Source organism: Eucalyptus grandis, chromosome 8 (assembly GCF_016545825.1).
Source record: "Eucalyptus grandis isolate ANBG69807.140 chromosome 8, ASM1654582v1, whole genome shotgun sequence".
Classification (NCBI taxonomy): domain Eukaryota; kingdom Viridiplantae; phylum Streptophyta; class Magnoliopsida; order Myrtales; family Myrtaceae; genus Eucalyptus; species Eucalyptus grandis.
In genome coordinates, this window is record NC_052619.1 from 11,630,430 (window position 1) to 11,648,612 (window position 18,183).

An 18,183-nucleotide genomic window follows, 5' to 3' on the forward strand; every position below is an offset into this window, starting at 1 on the left:
CTTGTGAATCAGCCTTTTTCCATAGTCTTTCCAACTTGGAGGTAATTTCGCAATAATTGCTCCAACTTGAAAAGCTTCTAGAATATCAATCTTGAGAGCACGAATCTTATTCACAATCACTTGCAATTCATGGACTTGTTCCAGCAAGGGTTTAGTATCAATAAACTTGAAATCAAAATACTTTGCAATTAGATATTTGTTGGTACCTTGCTCCTTCGCTTTGTACTTGAATTCCAGTGCATTCCAAATTTCTCTGGCAGACTTCATTTCAGTGAATAAGTCATACAGACGATCGGAGAGTGTGTTCAAAATGTGTCCTCGACAAAGTAATTCATCCTCCACACGTTTCTTCTTTTCCTTATTAACCCCCTCAATGGCTTCCGCACTTGGCTATCCTCCATCGAAAGTAGGCTTAGGATCTTTTATAGGCGCCAAGTTAGGATCCAGTATGTAGGAGATCTTCAGAGCAGTGAGTAAGAACATCATCTTGTCCCTCCAGCGAGCAAAATTGTTCCCATCGAACCGGTTTAGTTTGACCATATCTTGATTCATAACTTTGATTGTCTCCGACTCCATTGTAGCAAAATAAATCCTTAAAATTGTTGGAAAAATATGGCTTAAAAATGGGTTGAATAATGAAATCGGATTGAGTAAAACAACTCGGATTTTGAGGCGTGATATCACTTTTTTTAAGGATTTATTTGCCTCACAACGTTGCTAATGGTCACCGGCAAAAATCCTCAAGGATATAACAAAGTCTTGGGTGAGAATACTAGATAGCAATTCTAGTATTTCTCCAGGGTCTCTCTAGAAAAACAATCGAAAAATTGGCTGTAATTTTTCAGAAAGAAGACTCGAAAATGACCACTTTTTTTTTTTTTCGAAAAATGACAAGTATATATATGAAACAGTCTTGCAACTCTTCGCGAAAATTGCCAAATAATGAACAAACACGTATTTTAGAAAAATTTTCGGATAAACAAATGCGACTCTTCGGAAGAAGTCGAAAAACGAACAAGTGCAATCTTTCGGAAAAAATTGCAAAACCGAATAAGCAATTTTTTCAAAGGTTGTCTTGAAAAGACACAAATAAAATTCGGAATAATATTTTTTTAATAGAATTTCGAATTTCGAATTTCGTTTTATATTTCATTTCTGAAAATTCTCAAATTAAAAGGCAACCTTTGAATTAAAAAATAAAAATAAATAAATAAATAGCAAGGGATTAATGCTAATTAAACCGCGGGCGCGCACCCGCACGCGGGTATGGTGGGGTCTAGCCCCACCCAATTATTCCTTTAACTACAAAAATGAATTCCTACATTTATAAATTGACCCACTTGCTCCCACCTTTTCTATGTGGGACAAAGTAAAAAGCACTCATTTTGTTTTAACAAACAAAATTCCAACATCATGGACATCCGTACTCATGCCGCTGGACAGTAAAAAAGAGTTATAAATTAGCTGCTTAGGGGAAGAGTCCATATATGACCCCTCTTCAAGAGAAGAACTCTAGAGAAAGAGAGCGAAGATAGCCAATGGAGCCTTCAAGCAAACTCCACCGAGCGCACGTACTAGTCGTCCCCTACCCCGGCCAAGGCCACATAAACCCCATGCTCCAATTCTCCAAGCGCCTGGTCTCCAAAGGCCTCAAAGCCACCCTCGTCCTCACCGTCCACATCGCCAAATCCATGCACGCCGACCCCTCCTCGTCCATCAACCTCGAGACCATCTCCGACGGCCATGACCTCGGCGGCCGCGCCTCGGCCAAATCCATGCAGGCCTACCTGACGTGCTTCCAGACCGTTGGGTCAAGGGGCCTGGCCGAGCTGATCCATAAGCTCGACTGCTCGGGCCGACCGGTCGACGCGATCATCTATGACGGGTTCCTCCCGTGGGTGCTCGACGTGGCCAAGCAGTGCGAAAAGCTCGGAGTGGTTTTCTTCACGCAGACATGTGCGGTCAACAACATATATTACCATGTGCAGCGCGGCTTGCTCCCGCTCCCGCTCTCGGGGGACAGTGTCAAGGTCCCGGGGCTGCCACCTCTGGAGCCGTCGGAGACGCCTTCGTTTGTATGCAAGCTGGGGACGTACCCTGCCTTTTACGACATGGTGATCAACCAATTCATGAACGCGGATGAAGCTGATTTTGTGCTCTGTGACACCTTCTACGAGCTGGAGAAAGAGGTATACGTACATTCTTATGCTGCTGCCTTCTCATCATAGGCTAGGCCAGTTAGCGATCCTCGTCAGTCATTCGTGTTGGACCTGCAACTTTTTCTTGCAGTTTCCTCACTGTCTAGCAGCAGAACAGGAACCCGTTTAAAGTGTTGGGATTATTTAGGATAGTTCATATCATAATATTTGACTAATGACTGGCGTGAAAGGTGATGTTGACATATCTAAATTGCACGATGAATTATGTCATGTTGAATCTCGGAGGTGTTTGAGTGTACATCATTGATCTGATTTGACACCCATGCGCATGCACATACGTCACTTTGTGCAAATTTATTCTTCATACGAAAGGAAGCATAGTTTAATAATTAATTATTCCAACATTCTCTTTCACGCTTAATCCGGTCTTTTTGTGCCTATTGTCAAACGTTGATATATTTACTATCAACTATTCCAAAAGTTCAAATTGTTAAATGAATTCCAACGCTCATTTTTACATTTAGTCTGGTATTTTTTTGTCTAGTACCAAACGTGCATATATTTACTGCAAAATATTTTAAAAGCTTAAACCATGGTTTAATAATTAAAACACTATTCTTCATCCTTAGTTTAGTCTTTTTTTACCTAGTACCGTCTAGTACCAATCATAAACATATTTAATTGAGGAGGCAAATGGGGCGTAAAAAAATTTGAACTTAGGGTCTTTAGTTCTAATAACTTGTGAGATTTGATGAGATAAATACCAACTGTTATACAAATTTCTGGGATTCGCCTAAGTGACCACCCTTCCAACATGGAATGGGGAGCTGAGGGGTTCAAATCCCCACCTTATTAGGGGGGATGGGGTGGAGACGTGTAAGTTTCAGGAGTGGGTTTCGACTCCCATGCCCTGCAAGAGGCAGGACAAAAGTTTAAGAGTGAGTGTAGAGTAGAATAGAGTAGGACTGAATTATTCCAACAAAGCAAACCATAGACAACTCAAACTCCTAACCTAATCCTTATATTGATAGGCATAGTTAGGGGGCGTGCATTGGTCCCAAGGTCAAATTATGCGGGATTAAATGCAAAAGAACATTTTTTGGCCCTCTCTCTTTAGTCCTATTTCCCCAGTACTTAGGTTCAAATACCGATGGATTCACTCGGGAGCTAGACTGACCCAACCTATCAGACTGGTTATGGTCAGGTTCTTGGTTCTTGGTCCTGAAAGATCAATTTTATTCACCGGGACCAAAAACTGCGAAGTGATGAGTGGATGTTGGTGGGTTTTTAACTTTATATAAAAGACAGACATTGGATGCCATTTTACTCTTTTTCCTAGGAAGCGAAGTCATTTTACTCTGCCAACCACTCCTCTTGGCTGAATTTGAATAGCGGATGAAGGGCCATTTTACTCTGCCAACCACTCCTCTTGGCTGTATTTGAATAGCGGATGGCGGGCGAAAGTTCAGGGCACTTGCCAACCACCTCTGCATCTTCTTCATGTTGCTGTTCTTGATCAGCTCTGCAACAATGGCTGCCGCAGGAACTGTTTCAGAATTCACTCTCTCTCTCTGCCCTGTTGCACGTCTCTGCTGGAAAAAATTGCTATTCCTCGATGCCTTGTGGAAAAATAACAGAGATAACCACTGCACATGGCTGCACTTGCATTTGTGGACAATAGTATCTGTCACCTGCACTAGCGTGCGTTGCTCATTACTATGTCCTTTCTTTCAGAAGTTGTCATGCATTTAAGAATGCGAAATTTGAACATACATAGTACTGTTGAATGAATAGAACAAACCCAAAATTGGCCGGTCGATCCCACGTTGAGCTTGGAGCCAATTCAATTAGAGTAAACAGGTCAGTTCCGTGTTTCACAAACCAGGAAAAGATCCCAAGTGGATACGTTTCGGGCTGGAACGGATCTCCTCTAAGTACAATCAATTGAACAAATGTTTTTTTTTTTATTGGAAAGAATACCGTACACCCATAGACAATTAATTTAATTTGAAAATTTAATTATTCATCTCAACGTGAAAAAATGTTGCCGTTCTCATCATCTCTCTCACTTGTTTCTTTCTCTCCAATGGAATTAGGTGGTTGACTGGATGTCCACCAACTTGTGGCCGCTGAAGACCATCGGCCCCACCCTCCCCTCCCTCTACCTGGACAAGCGCCTCCCCGATGACGCCGCCTACGGCATCAACCTCTTCACCCCGACCACCACCTCCACCGTCTTCACCTGGCTCCGCCACCACCCGCCCCATTCCGTGGTCTACGTCTCCTTCGGCAGCTTCGCCGAACTTGACCCCTCCCAGTTCTCTGAGCTTGCCCACGGCCTTGCCCTTGCCGGCCACCCCTTCCTCTGGATCGTTCGATCATCCGAGCAGCACAAGCTCCCTCGCGATCTCATGGACTCGATCCCCTCCAAGGAAGCTCTCATTCTCCCGTGGTGCGATCAACTGGAAATACTCACAAACGATTCTATCGGATGCTTTGTCACCCACTGTGGGCTCAACTCAGTGATCGAGGCGATCTGCCTGGGGGTCCCGATGGTGGCGATGCCGCAGTGGACGGACCAGGGGACGAATGCCAAGTTCGTGGAGGATGTGTGGAGGGTCGGGGTTAGGGCTAGGGCCGATGAGGCAGGGCTTGTCAGGAGGGAGGAGGTGGAGAGGCGCGTGAGGGAGGTATTAGGAGGAGGGGAGAGAGGGGTGGAGATGGCGGACAGCGCGAGGAGGTGGATGGCGGCGGCAAAGGCGTCCATCAGCGAAGGTGGTAGCTCTGATCGGAACATCGATGACTTCGTGGCGAAGCTGGCGACTCGTTCGTCGGTAGAGTAGTAGACGAATCACTAGATAAAATTTGATTCAAGCATTTCCGTTCAAAAGACTTCGACGTGGGTCAAAATTGAAGTACGAGTTCTATCCCTCTCTCATGTAGTAGTTATTGCATTCCCGGTGCAGCGAATACATATCGAGGCTTTCATCAACCGATGATTGCCGGGTTTCATCAACCCCCAGAGGCACTCTGGAAACAGTAATCCACCTGTTTCGCAAAAAATTAATAATTTAAAAAAGATATATTTAAAAATAATCGCTTGTGTAGCTTAAAATAATTACTTAATAAATAATATTTTCATTATTGACAATAATTAATAATTAAATATTTTCGTAGACAATAAAAGTACTTCTTGTCTGTTCATTTTTATGAATGGTACGAATGGTCGTTTTCAAAAATATATATTTTTAATTATTTTTTGTGAAACAAATGAACCAAGTTTAGTTTGTCTTTGGACTATTATTATTGTCACAAAATACCTGCTAACGCCATTGAATAAACATATTTAGTATTTAACCTTTTCCTTGAAGTCTCCGTCGTCAAGACTTTTCTATATTAAACTTAAGAAAGCCTTTCCACTATATATATATATATATATAAACCCTAGTATTGATTCAATCGGATGCGATATCAAGAGATCTCTAATTTGGAAACTCGTGGTCACTTGTTCAAATCCAATCCTTTGAATGCAAACTACTTCGAGCCAGAGTCACTTTTATAGGTGGACCAAATTGGTTTATGAAATTTATAGGATATTTCATAGATCTCTCTATTACTGTGCTTGTATAGTTAAAAAGATTTATAGATTGCTTCCGACGAGTTTCATAGATGACACCTCTTTAGCGCTTACAAGTATACAGCTCCAACTCTAGAGAAAGAGAGAGAAGTGAGCTAATGGAGCCTTCAAGCAAAACTCCACCAAGCTCATGTGCTGATCCTCCCTTTCCACGCCCAAGGCCACATAAATCCCATGCTCCAATTCTCCAAGCGCCTCGTCTCCAAAGGCCTCAAAGCCACCCTCGCCCTCACCGTCCACCTCGACGGATCCATGCAGGCCGACCCCTCCTCATCCATCGACCTCGAAACCATCTCCGACGGCCACGACCTCGGTGGCTTCATGGGGGCCGGGTCCATCGAGGCCTACCAGACAGACCTCCGGGTTGTCGGATCGAGGACCCTGGCTGAGCTGATCCATAAGCTCGACTGCTCGGGCCGACCGCTTGACGCGGTCATCTATGACGGGTTCCTCCCGTGGGCGCTCGATGTGGCCAAGCAGTGCGTAAGCTTGGAGTGGTCTTCTTCACGCAGACATGCGCGGTCAACAACATAATTACCACGTGCAGCGTGGCTTGCTTCCGCTTCCGCTTCCGCTTCCGCTTTCAGAAGGCAGTGTCAGGGTCCCGGGGCTGCCGCCTCTGAAGCCGTGGGAGGCACCGTCGTATGTGTATAAGCTGGGGTTATACCCTGCCTTTTATGATATGGTGATAAACCAATCCACGAACGTGGACGATGCGGATTTCGTGCTCTTCGGACACACGGACATCGGGAGTGCCACAACTTGACACAAATGGATATTTAAGTGTTAAAACTTACGAAAGTGATACTTTAAGTGCTAAAATTGGAGCAAAATGGATCAGTTAAGTGCTAATGGCGAGAAAATCCTGCAAAAACGATGACGTAGCAATTTTTCGGCGAGCTCAGTGCAAAAAACGACGTTGTTTTGCACGTTGATGTGGCTAAACAGTGTCAAAACGACATCGTTTTGGTGCTGACGTATTAAATAATTAATATAAAAATTAATTAAATTAAATTTAAAAAATAATAATAATAATAATAATAATAAAATAATAATAATAATAATAATAATAATAATAATAATAATAATAATAATAATAATAATAATAATAATAATAATAATAATAATAATAATAATAATAATAATAATAATAATAATTAATAATACTTTTTAATTTTTTAAAAAAAAAAAGGTGGAGGAGGAGGAGGAGGAGGAGGAAGGTAGCCGGCGGCTAAGGGCTTAGCCCTTGCCGCCATCACCGTAAGGTGGGGGAGGGTTGGTCGGGGCCGCCGAGCCCCGGGTCGGGGTCGGCGACCCTGACCGGGTGATGAGGGCTTATGTGCCCTCGCCCGGATCCGGGGGAGGGTCCCCAGATCCAGCGAGGGTCGCTAGCCCTCGCCTAGCCGTGCCAAGGGCCGTTGTCACCGGGGGTCGCCGGATCGGGGACCCTCTCCCCAAATCGGCGAGGGCACACGGGCTCTCGTCATCGGTCGGCCGGGGTCGACGGCCCTTGGCCAACCCTCCCCCACCTTTCGGTGACGGTGGGGAGGTGGCGGTGGCGGCGAGGGCCGAGCCCTCGGCCGCCGACTGCGTTCATCCTCCTCCTCTTCCACTTTTTTTTAAAAAAAAAAAAAAAAAAATTATAAATTATTTTTATGTTTTAAATTTAATTTAATTAATTTTTATATTAAAATTCAATTTATACCAAAACGACGTCGTTTTTGTGTGTGTTTTGCTGAGTCAGTCTTCCGGTGAGCCACATAAGCGAGAAAATTAATAAAAAAAATGCCACGTAGGAATTCCAGCGGGGTTCGCCGAATGTGGCACTCAAGTATCCCATTTTTTCATAAAAAGTAGCACTTAAGTGTTACTTTCCTAAGTTTTGACACTTAAGTGTCTATTTGTGCCAAATTTTGGCACTTGAAGCGTTTTTTTCCTGTACTCTTCGACACCTTCTATGAGCTAGAGAAAGAGGTATGTATGTACAATCCCGGCTGCTGCTTTCTCATCATAGACCAACGTAGTTAATAATTATCGGAACTCATTCTTGATGAACATACTACTTTTTCTTGCAGTTTACTTGTTGTCTAACGGCTGAACATGTACCGTTCATTAACATCATACCATGATTTCTTTTCTCCCTCATGAAAAGTTCTGTTGGGTCATTGCATTTATTCCCAAATATGATTGTTTATATTGTTTAAATGATTAGTTAAAGAACGATGTTTTTTTTTATTTTTATCAACAATAATTTTTGTGTAAAAATTTTCATAGCCAATGAAATATATATTTTTTGTTTTAATAAGCGATATAAGTGATCATTTTTAAGAAAATATCTTTCAAATTATACATTTTTTTTTCAAAATAAACAAAGCCTAAGCGAAGATTAGACTATATCAAGATACATGAGCGCTTGCTTGGATATTCGTCCGTGTCCTTCTACCTTAATCTTAGAGAGCATAAATATTCTTCCCTTCTTTGGCGTTTCTGCATTTGGAGTCTTATGGCCGAATCATATGCTAGAATGGCGTGCTCATTTTCTTCAATCGATAAAGCTAATTTAGACTTCCGATGAAGGTGCATTAAAAAAATGGTGACGCCAGAAAGTTTTACGTGTTCAAATTTATGTCATAATATTTAACTCTATGATTGACGTAAAAGGCGATGATCGCACCATATTTTACAAGGAAATATGGTGAATTGCGAAGGTGTCGATTGAATATCATCAATTTGGTGGGTCACGGATGCGCATGCGAGTACGTCACCTTGCGCAAATTTTCTTTCACGCAAGGAAAAATGGTTCACAAAAAACCATAAAAAATTAACAATTTTTACTTCCTACCGAATCCTTATATTTATGAAGACAGTCAATTGTTCACTTTATTTTGAAAAAATCTATACACGTGTTTTATCCTGAATTTAATTAAGAAATTAGTTATTCATCTCAACATGAAAATCGTTCTCTCTCTCTCTCTCTCTCTCTCTCTCTCTCTCTCTCTCACCAATGAGATTAGGTTGTCGACGGGATGTTCGCCACGTCAGCGTGGTCCCGAACCACTCACGTGGCGCCACATGTGAGGAGAGGGAGACAGAGAAGAGAAAGAGGAGAGAGAGCGTCGGAGAGATGGGACAGGGGCAGGTCCTTTGGTTCCCTCCCCTTATACGTGGCGTCGCATGAGTGGTTTGGGACCACGCTGACGTGGCGGTCCCGGACCACCCAATATTTTCTCCGAGGGCAAGGCCGTGGGTGGGCTCGGCGAACTAGGAGGGGTCGAGGTCGGCCATGCTGCCGAAGGAGACGTAGACCACGGAGCGGGGCGGGTGGCGACGGAGCTAGGCGGAGATAGTGGAGGTGGTGGTCGGGGTGAAAAGGTTGACACCGTACGCGGTGTCGTTGGGGAGGTGCTTGTCCAGGAGAAAATATTGGGTGGTTCGGGACCGCCACGTCGGCGTGGTCCTGGAACACTCACGCAGCACCACGTGTAAGGGGATGGAACCAAAGGACTTGCCCCTATCCCATCTCTCTAACGCTCTCTCTCCTCTTTCTCTTCTCTGTCTCCCTCCTCTCATACGTGGCGCCACGTGAGTGGTCCGGGACCACGCTGACGTGGCAGTCCCTGGACCACCCAATATTTTCTCCTTGCCCTTGCTGGCCACCCCTTCATTTGGATTGTCCGATCTACCGAGTAGCACAAGCTCCCTCGGGATCTAATGGACTCCATCCCCTCGGAGGAAGCTCTAATCCTCCCGTGGTGCAATCAACTGGAGGTCCTCAAGAGTGATGCGATCGGATGCTTTGTCACACATTGCGGGCTCAACTTAGTGATTGAGGCGATTTGCCTGGGGGTCCCGATGGTGGCAATGCCGTAGTGGCGAACGCCAAGTTCGTGGAGGATGTGTGGAGGGTTGGGGTCAGGGCTAGGGTCGACGAGACAGGGGTCATTGGGAGGAAGGAGGTGGAGAGGTGCGTGAGAGAGGTGGTGGGAGGAGGGAGAGGGAGAGAAGTGACGGAGAGCGCGAGGAGGTGGATGGAGACGGCGAAGGTGGCGATGGCAGAAGGCGGGAGCTTGGATAAGAACATGGCGAGTTCGTGGAGAAGCTTGTGAGTCGTGCATCAACAGAATAATAGAAGTGTGACATTCTAAATTTTCCTTCTATATATTATGCGGGCAATTATTGTGTTATATGGAAATTAAATTCCAAACTAAAATTAAGGTAAAACACCATTATGGTGTCAAAGATGAGTCTTATCTCGTACAAAGTATAAAGGGAGAATTACCAAAAAGTCCTAAATGTATTGCAATTGTGCCAATTCGGTCCTAAACTTTTTTTTTTTTTACCAATTTAGTTCTAAACCTTTTACAATTGTTCCAATTCAGTCCATCCGGCCAAAATTGGTCGGCCGGCGCGACATGGATGAATCTGGCCGAGGACAGTTGACCGGCAAATGCTGATGTGGCAATTTTAAAATATTTTTAATATTTTTTTCGAATTTTTTAATTTTTTTTTTTTAGAATTTTAGAATTTTTTTTTTTTTTTTTTTGTCATCTTCTTCTTCCTCGCCGGCGCCGGCCGGCCGAGGCGAGGGCCGGCGAGGTCAGCCTCACCGGTCACCGGGCGAGGCTCGCCCCCGCCGGCTAATGGCGAAGGCGAGCCTCGCCCGGCCGACGACGAGGCCGCCGTCGCCACATCCGGTGAGGCTCGGCCTCGCCCAGCCATGGCGAGGTCGAGCCTCGCCGCCCTCGGCCGAGGAGCCTCGCCGGCCACCGGCGAGGTCGACCCTGCCTTGGCGGGTGAGGCGTTCCCCTCCGTCTCCTCCGGCCCGTCCGCTTGCATATAAAGGCGCGCGCATCGGCTGCCGGATTCGATTGAATCGAAGAGAAAACCCTAATCGCGAACCAGTAGAGAGAGACAGAGAGAGAGAGAGGTAGAGAGAGAGAGAGTGGTCGTGCTCGCGAGGGACAGAGAGAGAGAGAGTAGAGAGAGAATGTCTGCGACGGTCGGCGGCGGCAGCGGTCAGGAGGAGGACAAGAAGCCCTCGCACAGCCAAGGCGAGGCTCCTCGCCCAGGGACGGCGAGGCTTGACCTCGCCATGGGCGGGCGAGGCCGAGCCTCGCCGGATGTGGCGACGGCGGCCTTGCCGTCGCCGGGCGAGGCTCGCCTTCGCCGTGGCCGACGGGGCGAGCCTCGCCGGCCCTCGCCTCGGCCGGCGGCCGGCCAGCGCCGGCGAGGAAGAAGAAGATAGGAAAAAAAAGAAGAAAAAATTTAAAAAAATTAAAAAAATTAAAAATTCGAAAAAATTAAAAAAATTATTAAAAAATCGTTCGCCGGCCGGCCGGCGTCCACGCCGGCCGACCGGCCAATTTTGGCCGGATGGACTGAATTGGCACAATTGTAAAAGGTTTAGGACTAAATTAGCCAAAAAAAAAGTTTAGGACTGAATTGACACAATTACAATAGGTTTATGACTTTTTTGGTAATTCTCCCAAGTATAAAGTATGCTTAACATTTTGTTTGGCATTAGATTGAGCGTTCCTCGGATTACATAAATTTAGTGTAATGAACATTAGGATAGTGCCATTATGTGGCATGATTATTATACATTGAAAAAAATATACCTTTAGATTACGCCAACATTAATTATTCTATACATAAGGCTAATTTGCTTTCACATAATTATTAATATCTCTCTCTTCCCCTCTCTTATAGCCACTTATCACTCAGGTAGGTTGCCACATTTCCTAAATCAAGATATGGCATCATCACGATATCACTTAACCTTGGTTAGTTGATACATTGAATGTAAAAAAATTGAGACTTATTTCTCATTTCCTTACTAATCACTTGTTACTAAAATCTAACTCCACACGCCTCACCGTTTAATAGGTTATATCATTCTCACAACAATCTTTTAACTCTAACTCATTAATGCTCACTAAGGCGGGGCGGGACTACTGTCTAGTGTTCTAAAAATTTAAGCTAATTGAGGAGGCAAATGAGCCTAGATAAGATTTGAACTCAAGACCTCTAACTTTGATATAATGTGAGATTTTGTAAGATCACTGCCAACTATTCTAAAAACTTAAGCTATTATATTAGAGCACGATTTATTATTTAAACATTCTAACAAAGAGATCTCATGTATCCAAGAGCCTAGTTCAAAGAGTCTCCATTTGGGATACATTCACAACACTAGCATACACAAATTTAGCTATTCCATCTTATCAATCAAGGTTTCAACTTAATATTTGTTGCATATAAAATCAAAGATTATACCTAATTCAGTGATATTCAGTGATAATGTTGCCAAATTTGAACTCGATCAATGGCTTGCGAGGGTGGTGGTCGACAGTGTGCTCACGGTGTTTGGCGAAGGACACTGTGGTGTGGGGAGCCCGGCTCAGTGGTTCTTGCAAATTGGGACTTGGTAAGGCTGTGCTATGATAGGTTGGTGATGACTGGTTATGGCTCGGGTTCGTGGCGCCTCGGCTTAAGCCGTCTCTTGGTGGAGAGTGGGCTGTAGCAATTGCTTCGTAAGGAAACTTGCAAAAATAGAGAACAACTCTGAGGTGGCTGAGCAATAGTGGCGTTATGGGATAGGGTCGGCAAGACTGATGCAACGCCGATGGGGGCAGGGACGGTGGCTGGTGGTGTCATTATGGGGAATGGCAGCAGACTTGGCAAAGGCAATGATGGGTGACGGCTCGGCAAGTATGGCGCTGTGGGACCAACAGAGGAACAACAACGGGCCACAGTGATGGTGGACTGGTGTTGCGGGTTTGAGCAGGTTGCGATGTCGGTGTGGTTTGCGGTAAAGCTTGGTCCAATGCCATTGGAGGAAGCAGTGGTGCAACAATGTCGCTGAGGCAAAGGAAACAGTGAAGCCGGTCGGTGATTGCTTTGTTGAGGGGTCACGGCCTGTAAGAAAGTGAAGTAGAATGGAGAGGAAAAGTGTAATTCCGTGTTTTCTGTCTACTTCTTGTACATGTATAATCCTCCACTTATAATGTTAGAGGGAGGAAATAAGATAGGAAAGAGAAAATAAGGAAACATACACTGATTTTACATGATAATTCTATGTCATATTTTACCAAGCTAATTACCGTTTAACTAAATCAATTACTGATATTTAGAATCGGTATTTCCATATTTCCACACTCCCCCTCAAGCTAGTGGTCTGTATATGTCGATGACACCTAGCTTGCTTAATAGATATGCATGTCGTCTTTGGCACAATGGCTTGGTAAAGATGTCTGTAGGTTGCTCAACAGTTCCAATTCCTCTCATTATTATGATTCCTTCCTGAATCTTGTCCTGAGTGAAGTGACAATCGACCTCTATATGCTTAGTTCTCTCATGAAAAACGAGATTAGCTGCTAACTTGAGTGTAGCATCATTATCATAGAATAATTCGCTAGATCCATTGATTTGTACTTCGAAATCTGAAAGTAGTCCTCGTATCCAGATTATTTCGCAAACAGTTTTTGCCATAGCTCGATACTCAGATTCTACTGATGACAATGATGTGGTTAATTACTTCTTTGTTTTCCATGAGGTGAGTGATTTTCTAAATTTGATACAAAAACCAGTAATTGACCTTCTTGTCATCGGACAAGTAGCATAGTCACAATCTTGAGACAGAAAAATGCCAAGTCTTGGGCATCCCTTCAAGTATTTCACGACTTTCAGCGCTGCATCCATATGAGACTGCTTCGGCTTATGCATGAATTGACTGAATATTTGCACTGCATAACATATGTTCGATCTTGTTATTGTGAGATAAATCAATTTCCCAACAAGCCGTTGATATCCTGATGGATCTTTGAGTAATGGATCCTCAATAGATGAAGACGAGCTCGCATCATACTCATGCGTCGTTAACTTCGCATTCTGCTCAATCGGTATAACCGCTGATTTACATCCCAACAATTTTGCTTCGGAGACTATTTCTAGAATGAACTTTCATTGGCTAAGACATATTCCCTTGTCAGATCGAGCTATTTCAATGCCAAGGAAATACTTAGGAGCCCCCTAGTCTTTTATGTGAAAAGTGGCACTTAAGCAGTTTTTGAATTTTGCAATAGCTAGCTCATTATTTCCCATGATAAGAATGTCATCAATGTATATTAAGAGAAAAATGGACGAAGTACCTTTAGTCCATGTGAACAAGGAATAATCATGTCTGAAATGCTGAAATCCTGCGTCGGTTAGTGTAGCAGTCAATTTGGCATACCATTGCCTAGAGGCCTGTTTAAGTCTATACAGGGATTTACGGAGACGACATACACGAGACTCCCCCTGGCTGCGTAATCCCTGTGGAAGCTCCATATAGATTTCTTCACCCAGATCTCCCTGTAAAAAGGCATTATGAACATCCATTTGATGGAGCGGCCAATTGCGAAAGGCAGCAATAGATAAGAAAAAGCGAATAATGACTTCTTTAGCCACGGGAGAGAATGTTTCATGATAATCAAAACCTTCCCGTTGCGTGAATCCCTTCGCTACTAAGCGAGCCTTAAATCATTTAATGGAGCAATCTGCCTTGAACTTAATCTTATAAACTCATTTGCAGCCAATAGGTTTTCGTCCGTCGGGTAGTGGAACAATATCCAAACTATGATTTTCATGAAGAGCCTTCAATTCTAGCTCCATTGCATTTTGCCATTTGGGATCACGTGTTGCCTCAGAATAAGAAGACGGTTCCTGCTCTTCCGAGATTCTACTAATGCAGCACATGTGTTGTGGTGATAGCCGACTAAACAAAACATAAGAAGATACTGATATTGTGTACCTAAAGAATCCATCATAGGACATATATAATCTTTTGTCCATGTAGGGGGTCGAGTAGAACGTCCAGAACGTCGGGGCTGCTCAATTCTTGGCTCTGCTGGTATTACGGGAGATAGTCTATGATGAATTGTCGGCTAAAAAGTCACTGAGGAAGATTCTTTGCCAGGTGAGAAAACTGGTGTGTCATTGGTTGAGTTTGAATCACCTAGTGGGATTGAAATATTATGTTCTGATGCAATGAGTAGATATTGAGGTTGGATAGATAAATCTTCTTCTGATAGGAAAAGTTGATGATTAGATCTTGAGCTTGAGGATGACGATGTTGCTTCTTTAAATGGGAAAATGTCTTCGTGAAAGATAACATCTCTGCTCACAAAGAAATGTCTTGTAGATTTATGTAGAGAGGGATATCCCATAAAAATACTTTGTATAGCACGAGGATCCATCTTACTTCGTGGCCCTAGTGTTGTTGCATAGCACAAACACCCAAAAACTTGAAGATGATCAATCACTGGTTGTTTTCCATAAAGCAACTCAAAAGGGGTTTGTCCTTCGAGAATTCTAGTTGGCATGCAATTGATTAGGTAAGCTGTTGTGACCACACAATCGCCCCAAATTTTTTTTGGTATAGAAGCTTGATATTTTAGGGCACGAGCTACTTCTAAGAGGTGACGATATTTGCATTCAACAATCCCATTTTGTTGGGGCGTGTAAGTACACGAACTCTCATGTACAATTCCTCGAGAAGATAGGAAAGAGGCACATTCCGCGGAAAAAATTCTTGTCCATTATTTGTGTGAATCCTTTGGACATGCTTATCAAATTGATTTTTTTATGAGAGATAAAAAATTCGACAGAGTAGAGAATGTTTGACTCTTGGATTGCATGAGGAAAACCCAAGTAGCACGAGTATAATCATCAACAATGGTCAAGAAGAATCGAGACTCACCAAGATGTGAAGTGTGATAGGGTCCTCAAATGTCCATATGAAGTAAGGAAAAAGCACTGGTAGTTCTCGATGTACTAACAAGAAGTTTTGTTCGAGATTGTTTTGCTAATGGACATATTGGACATTTAGGATAAGGGAAATGTGCAGTATGACCCAAATGTTGATGAAAGATAATATCTTTAGTACTAGCAATGGCATTACAAGAAATGCTTTGATTGATGAAATCAAGATCTTTTTGGAGATTTATCTAGAAATATAGCCCTTCGGCGACACTATCCAAGCCCATTAGTCTGCCAGACAAAAGGTCCTGAAAGAAGCAATATTTGGAATTGAATATAGCATGACAAGAATTATCTTCGCAAGCTTTTGAGACTGACAAGAGGTTGAACTCAAAATTAGGAATGAAAATGACATTTTTAAGAACAATATTTGAACTGAGATGGACAGTTCCAATTTTGCTAACATGAGTAATGTTCCTATTGGGCAGACGTACAGATATTGAGGAATGTGGCATTTCTTGACTACTAGAAAATAATTGCTTGTTGCATACTATATGGTTACTAGCACCAGAATCATTTATCCATGCATCAACTGATATTGAATTCATCTTGCATAATAGGGTACCTGAGAAATTTGCAGTCTTGTCATTAATTGACAGCTGATTCAATGCCTCCATAATATCCCAATACCGATCTTGGGTAATTATTTGATCTGCACCATCAGTCCTCCGTGCTGAAACCTGGTAAGCAGCAATTTCCTTTTCCTTTTTGTCCTTATCACCTAGCTTTCCATGTAATTTCCAACAAGTGTCAATAGTATGATGAGGGCATTTACAATATTCACAATATTTACTCTTATTTTTGAAATTTTGCCCATTGTTTTTCATGGATGACGTGGCATGACGTGGGTCGCCCGATGCTTTATACACGGGTGCTGACGTGGCCAAATAGGGGCCGTTCGATTTGGCTGAGTGGGTGGACAGATACGAGTCATTCGATCATCTCTGCTATTGGCCGTTGGATTCGGCCGAATAAGTTAGATTATCAGGGCTGTTTGATCTCCTGCTAGCATGCTAGCCGTTCATTCTCAAATTAGGGTTAGGAACCCCTTCGACAGCCCCAAGTCGAGCTCCCCCTCTTTGCTTGAAGCCCTCTGTTCCTCCGACGAAGTTGCAACCTCCATGGACACCGTGTGACACCTCGGTCAAGTCGAGACTTCTTTGAATAACAGCAAGGGCGACTCCTTAGCCGGCTCGTTTGTGCTCAGTTGTGGCTTGCCACTAGATTTCCTCTTGGACGGCTAGTTGGTAGATTCGGCCAAGCGATGGCATCGGGTCCATTGCCAAGGTCTGCGATCGGAAATGTGAGTATGTTTCGTTTAAAATTAGTAAGAAACGAGTCACTTTCCCTCTCTTTGATCACTTGGTACTGTTGCAACGTAACCTCGGGACCCTTGAGGTGTTCTTCGACCACTTCGAGCTCATTCTAGAGAGCTGATAGGTGATTGAAGCAAGCGGCAATGGATAAGTTCCCTTGCTTTAGTTTCGAGATGGCTTGGGTAATGCTGAAGAGTTTTGCCGGATCAAGCCACCCGTACATCTCTCGAATGCTCGCCCATATCGTCCTTGAGTCCTCGGTTGGTGGAAGCCCAACCGTAACATTTGGAGCGAGACAGTTCCCAATCCAAGTACGAACTAGTTGATTGCATTTTGGCCAAAGGCGTTGCAACCGTTCGTCGGCCGGATAGGGATGGCTCTGTCGAGGAAGCCGTCCTTGTCCTTTGTTACGAGTGCTCATTGGAAGTCTCAAGCCCAGGTGTTGTAGTTGTCTGGTCCGGTGAGCTGTATGTTGATAAGTTGTAGCTTCGATTCATCGGCTGGCGATGTGTAGAGGGGATTGTTGGGCTCAAGACGGCCGTTGGCGAAAGGAATCGCATAGGGCAGGAAACTGGGTTGGGGAACCGCGTAAGGATTCATCCCCAGACCCGGTGGAATGAATTTGGGTCTGAAACTGGGTCCTGTCCACCTTGGTCCACCATCGAATTGGTTTTCTTGTGTTGGCCCATGTCCTTTGGGCCGAGTTCCAGAGCTTGATACATTTTCCTCTCCATGTAAGCCTTGTTGGGCCCATGTGTGGCTAGATCCAGCGGCCCATTGGCCATGAACTGGGTACCAGTTGATGTGCGGCCATTGGATCGGTCCCTAGGTTTGAATCGTAACAGAGGGTTGAATAGTCCCTGGGTTTGAATCGTAGCAGAGGGTTGAATAAGTGCAGGTAATGAAGCCGAGAGTTGTTGTTGCAAATTCTGGGTTTGATTAGTCTAATCTGAGGCCAGATTCTCAGGAAGTCGTTGGTGTCGAACAATTCCTCCATAGGTGAGATCATCTCTTGGTCATTGTTACTGTTGCTAGACTTGTTGCTTTGATTTATGGGCATGATATTTGATATTTGAATGAATGAATTCCTAACCGGTGTGTCAATATGTTTTGCAGAGAGAAATTCGCAACAACAATTGAAGAGACTACCGAAGGCAATTCAGGGTATTTGCGGAAGCTATATCAGAATTCTTTGCTCTGATACCATGTAAGAAAGTGAAGTAGAATGGAGAGGAAAAGTGTAATTCCGTGTTTTCTGTCTATTTCTTGTACA

General features: G+C 43.9%; 1 protein-coding gene and 1 pseudogene across 1 annotated transcript; both read left to right on the forward strand.

Moving 5' to 3' along the window:
- The first annotated feature begins 1,328 nt into the window (after positions 1–1,328).
- On the forward strand, positions 1,329–5,113 carry LOC104456469 (UDP-glycosyltransferase 74F2). Its single transcript, XM_010071273.3, has 2 exons — positions 1,329–2,189; positions 4,256–5,113. Exons 1-2 carry the CDS (start codon positions 1,539–1,541, stop codon positions 5,000–5,002), a joined length of 1,398 nt encoding a protein of 465 aa, XP_010069575.2. The 5' UTR covers positions 1,329–1,538; the 3' UTR covers positions 5,003–5,113.
- Positions 5,114–5,622: 509 nt separating this feature from the next.
- LOC120286972 lies at positions 5,623–6,562 on the forward strand (annotated as a pseudogene).
- The last annotated feature ends 11,621 nt before the right edge of the window (positions 6,563–18,183 follow it).

Bases quoted from the DNA above. Each gene is read 5' to 3' on its own strand.
- LOC104456469 (XM_010071273.3), top strand. From the start codon at position 1,539: ATGGAGCCTTCAAGCAAACTCCACCGAGCGCACGTACTAGTCGTCCCC. The intron at 2,190-4,255 runs GTATACGTACAT...CAATGGAATTAG, and splicing joins TCTACGAGCTGGAGAAAGAG to GTGGTTGACTGGATGTCCAC.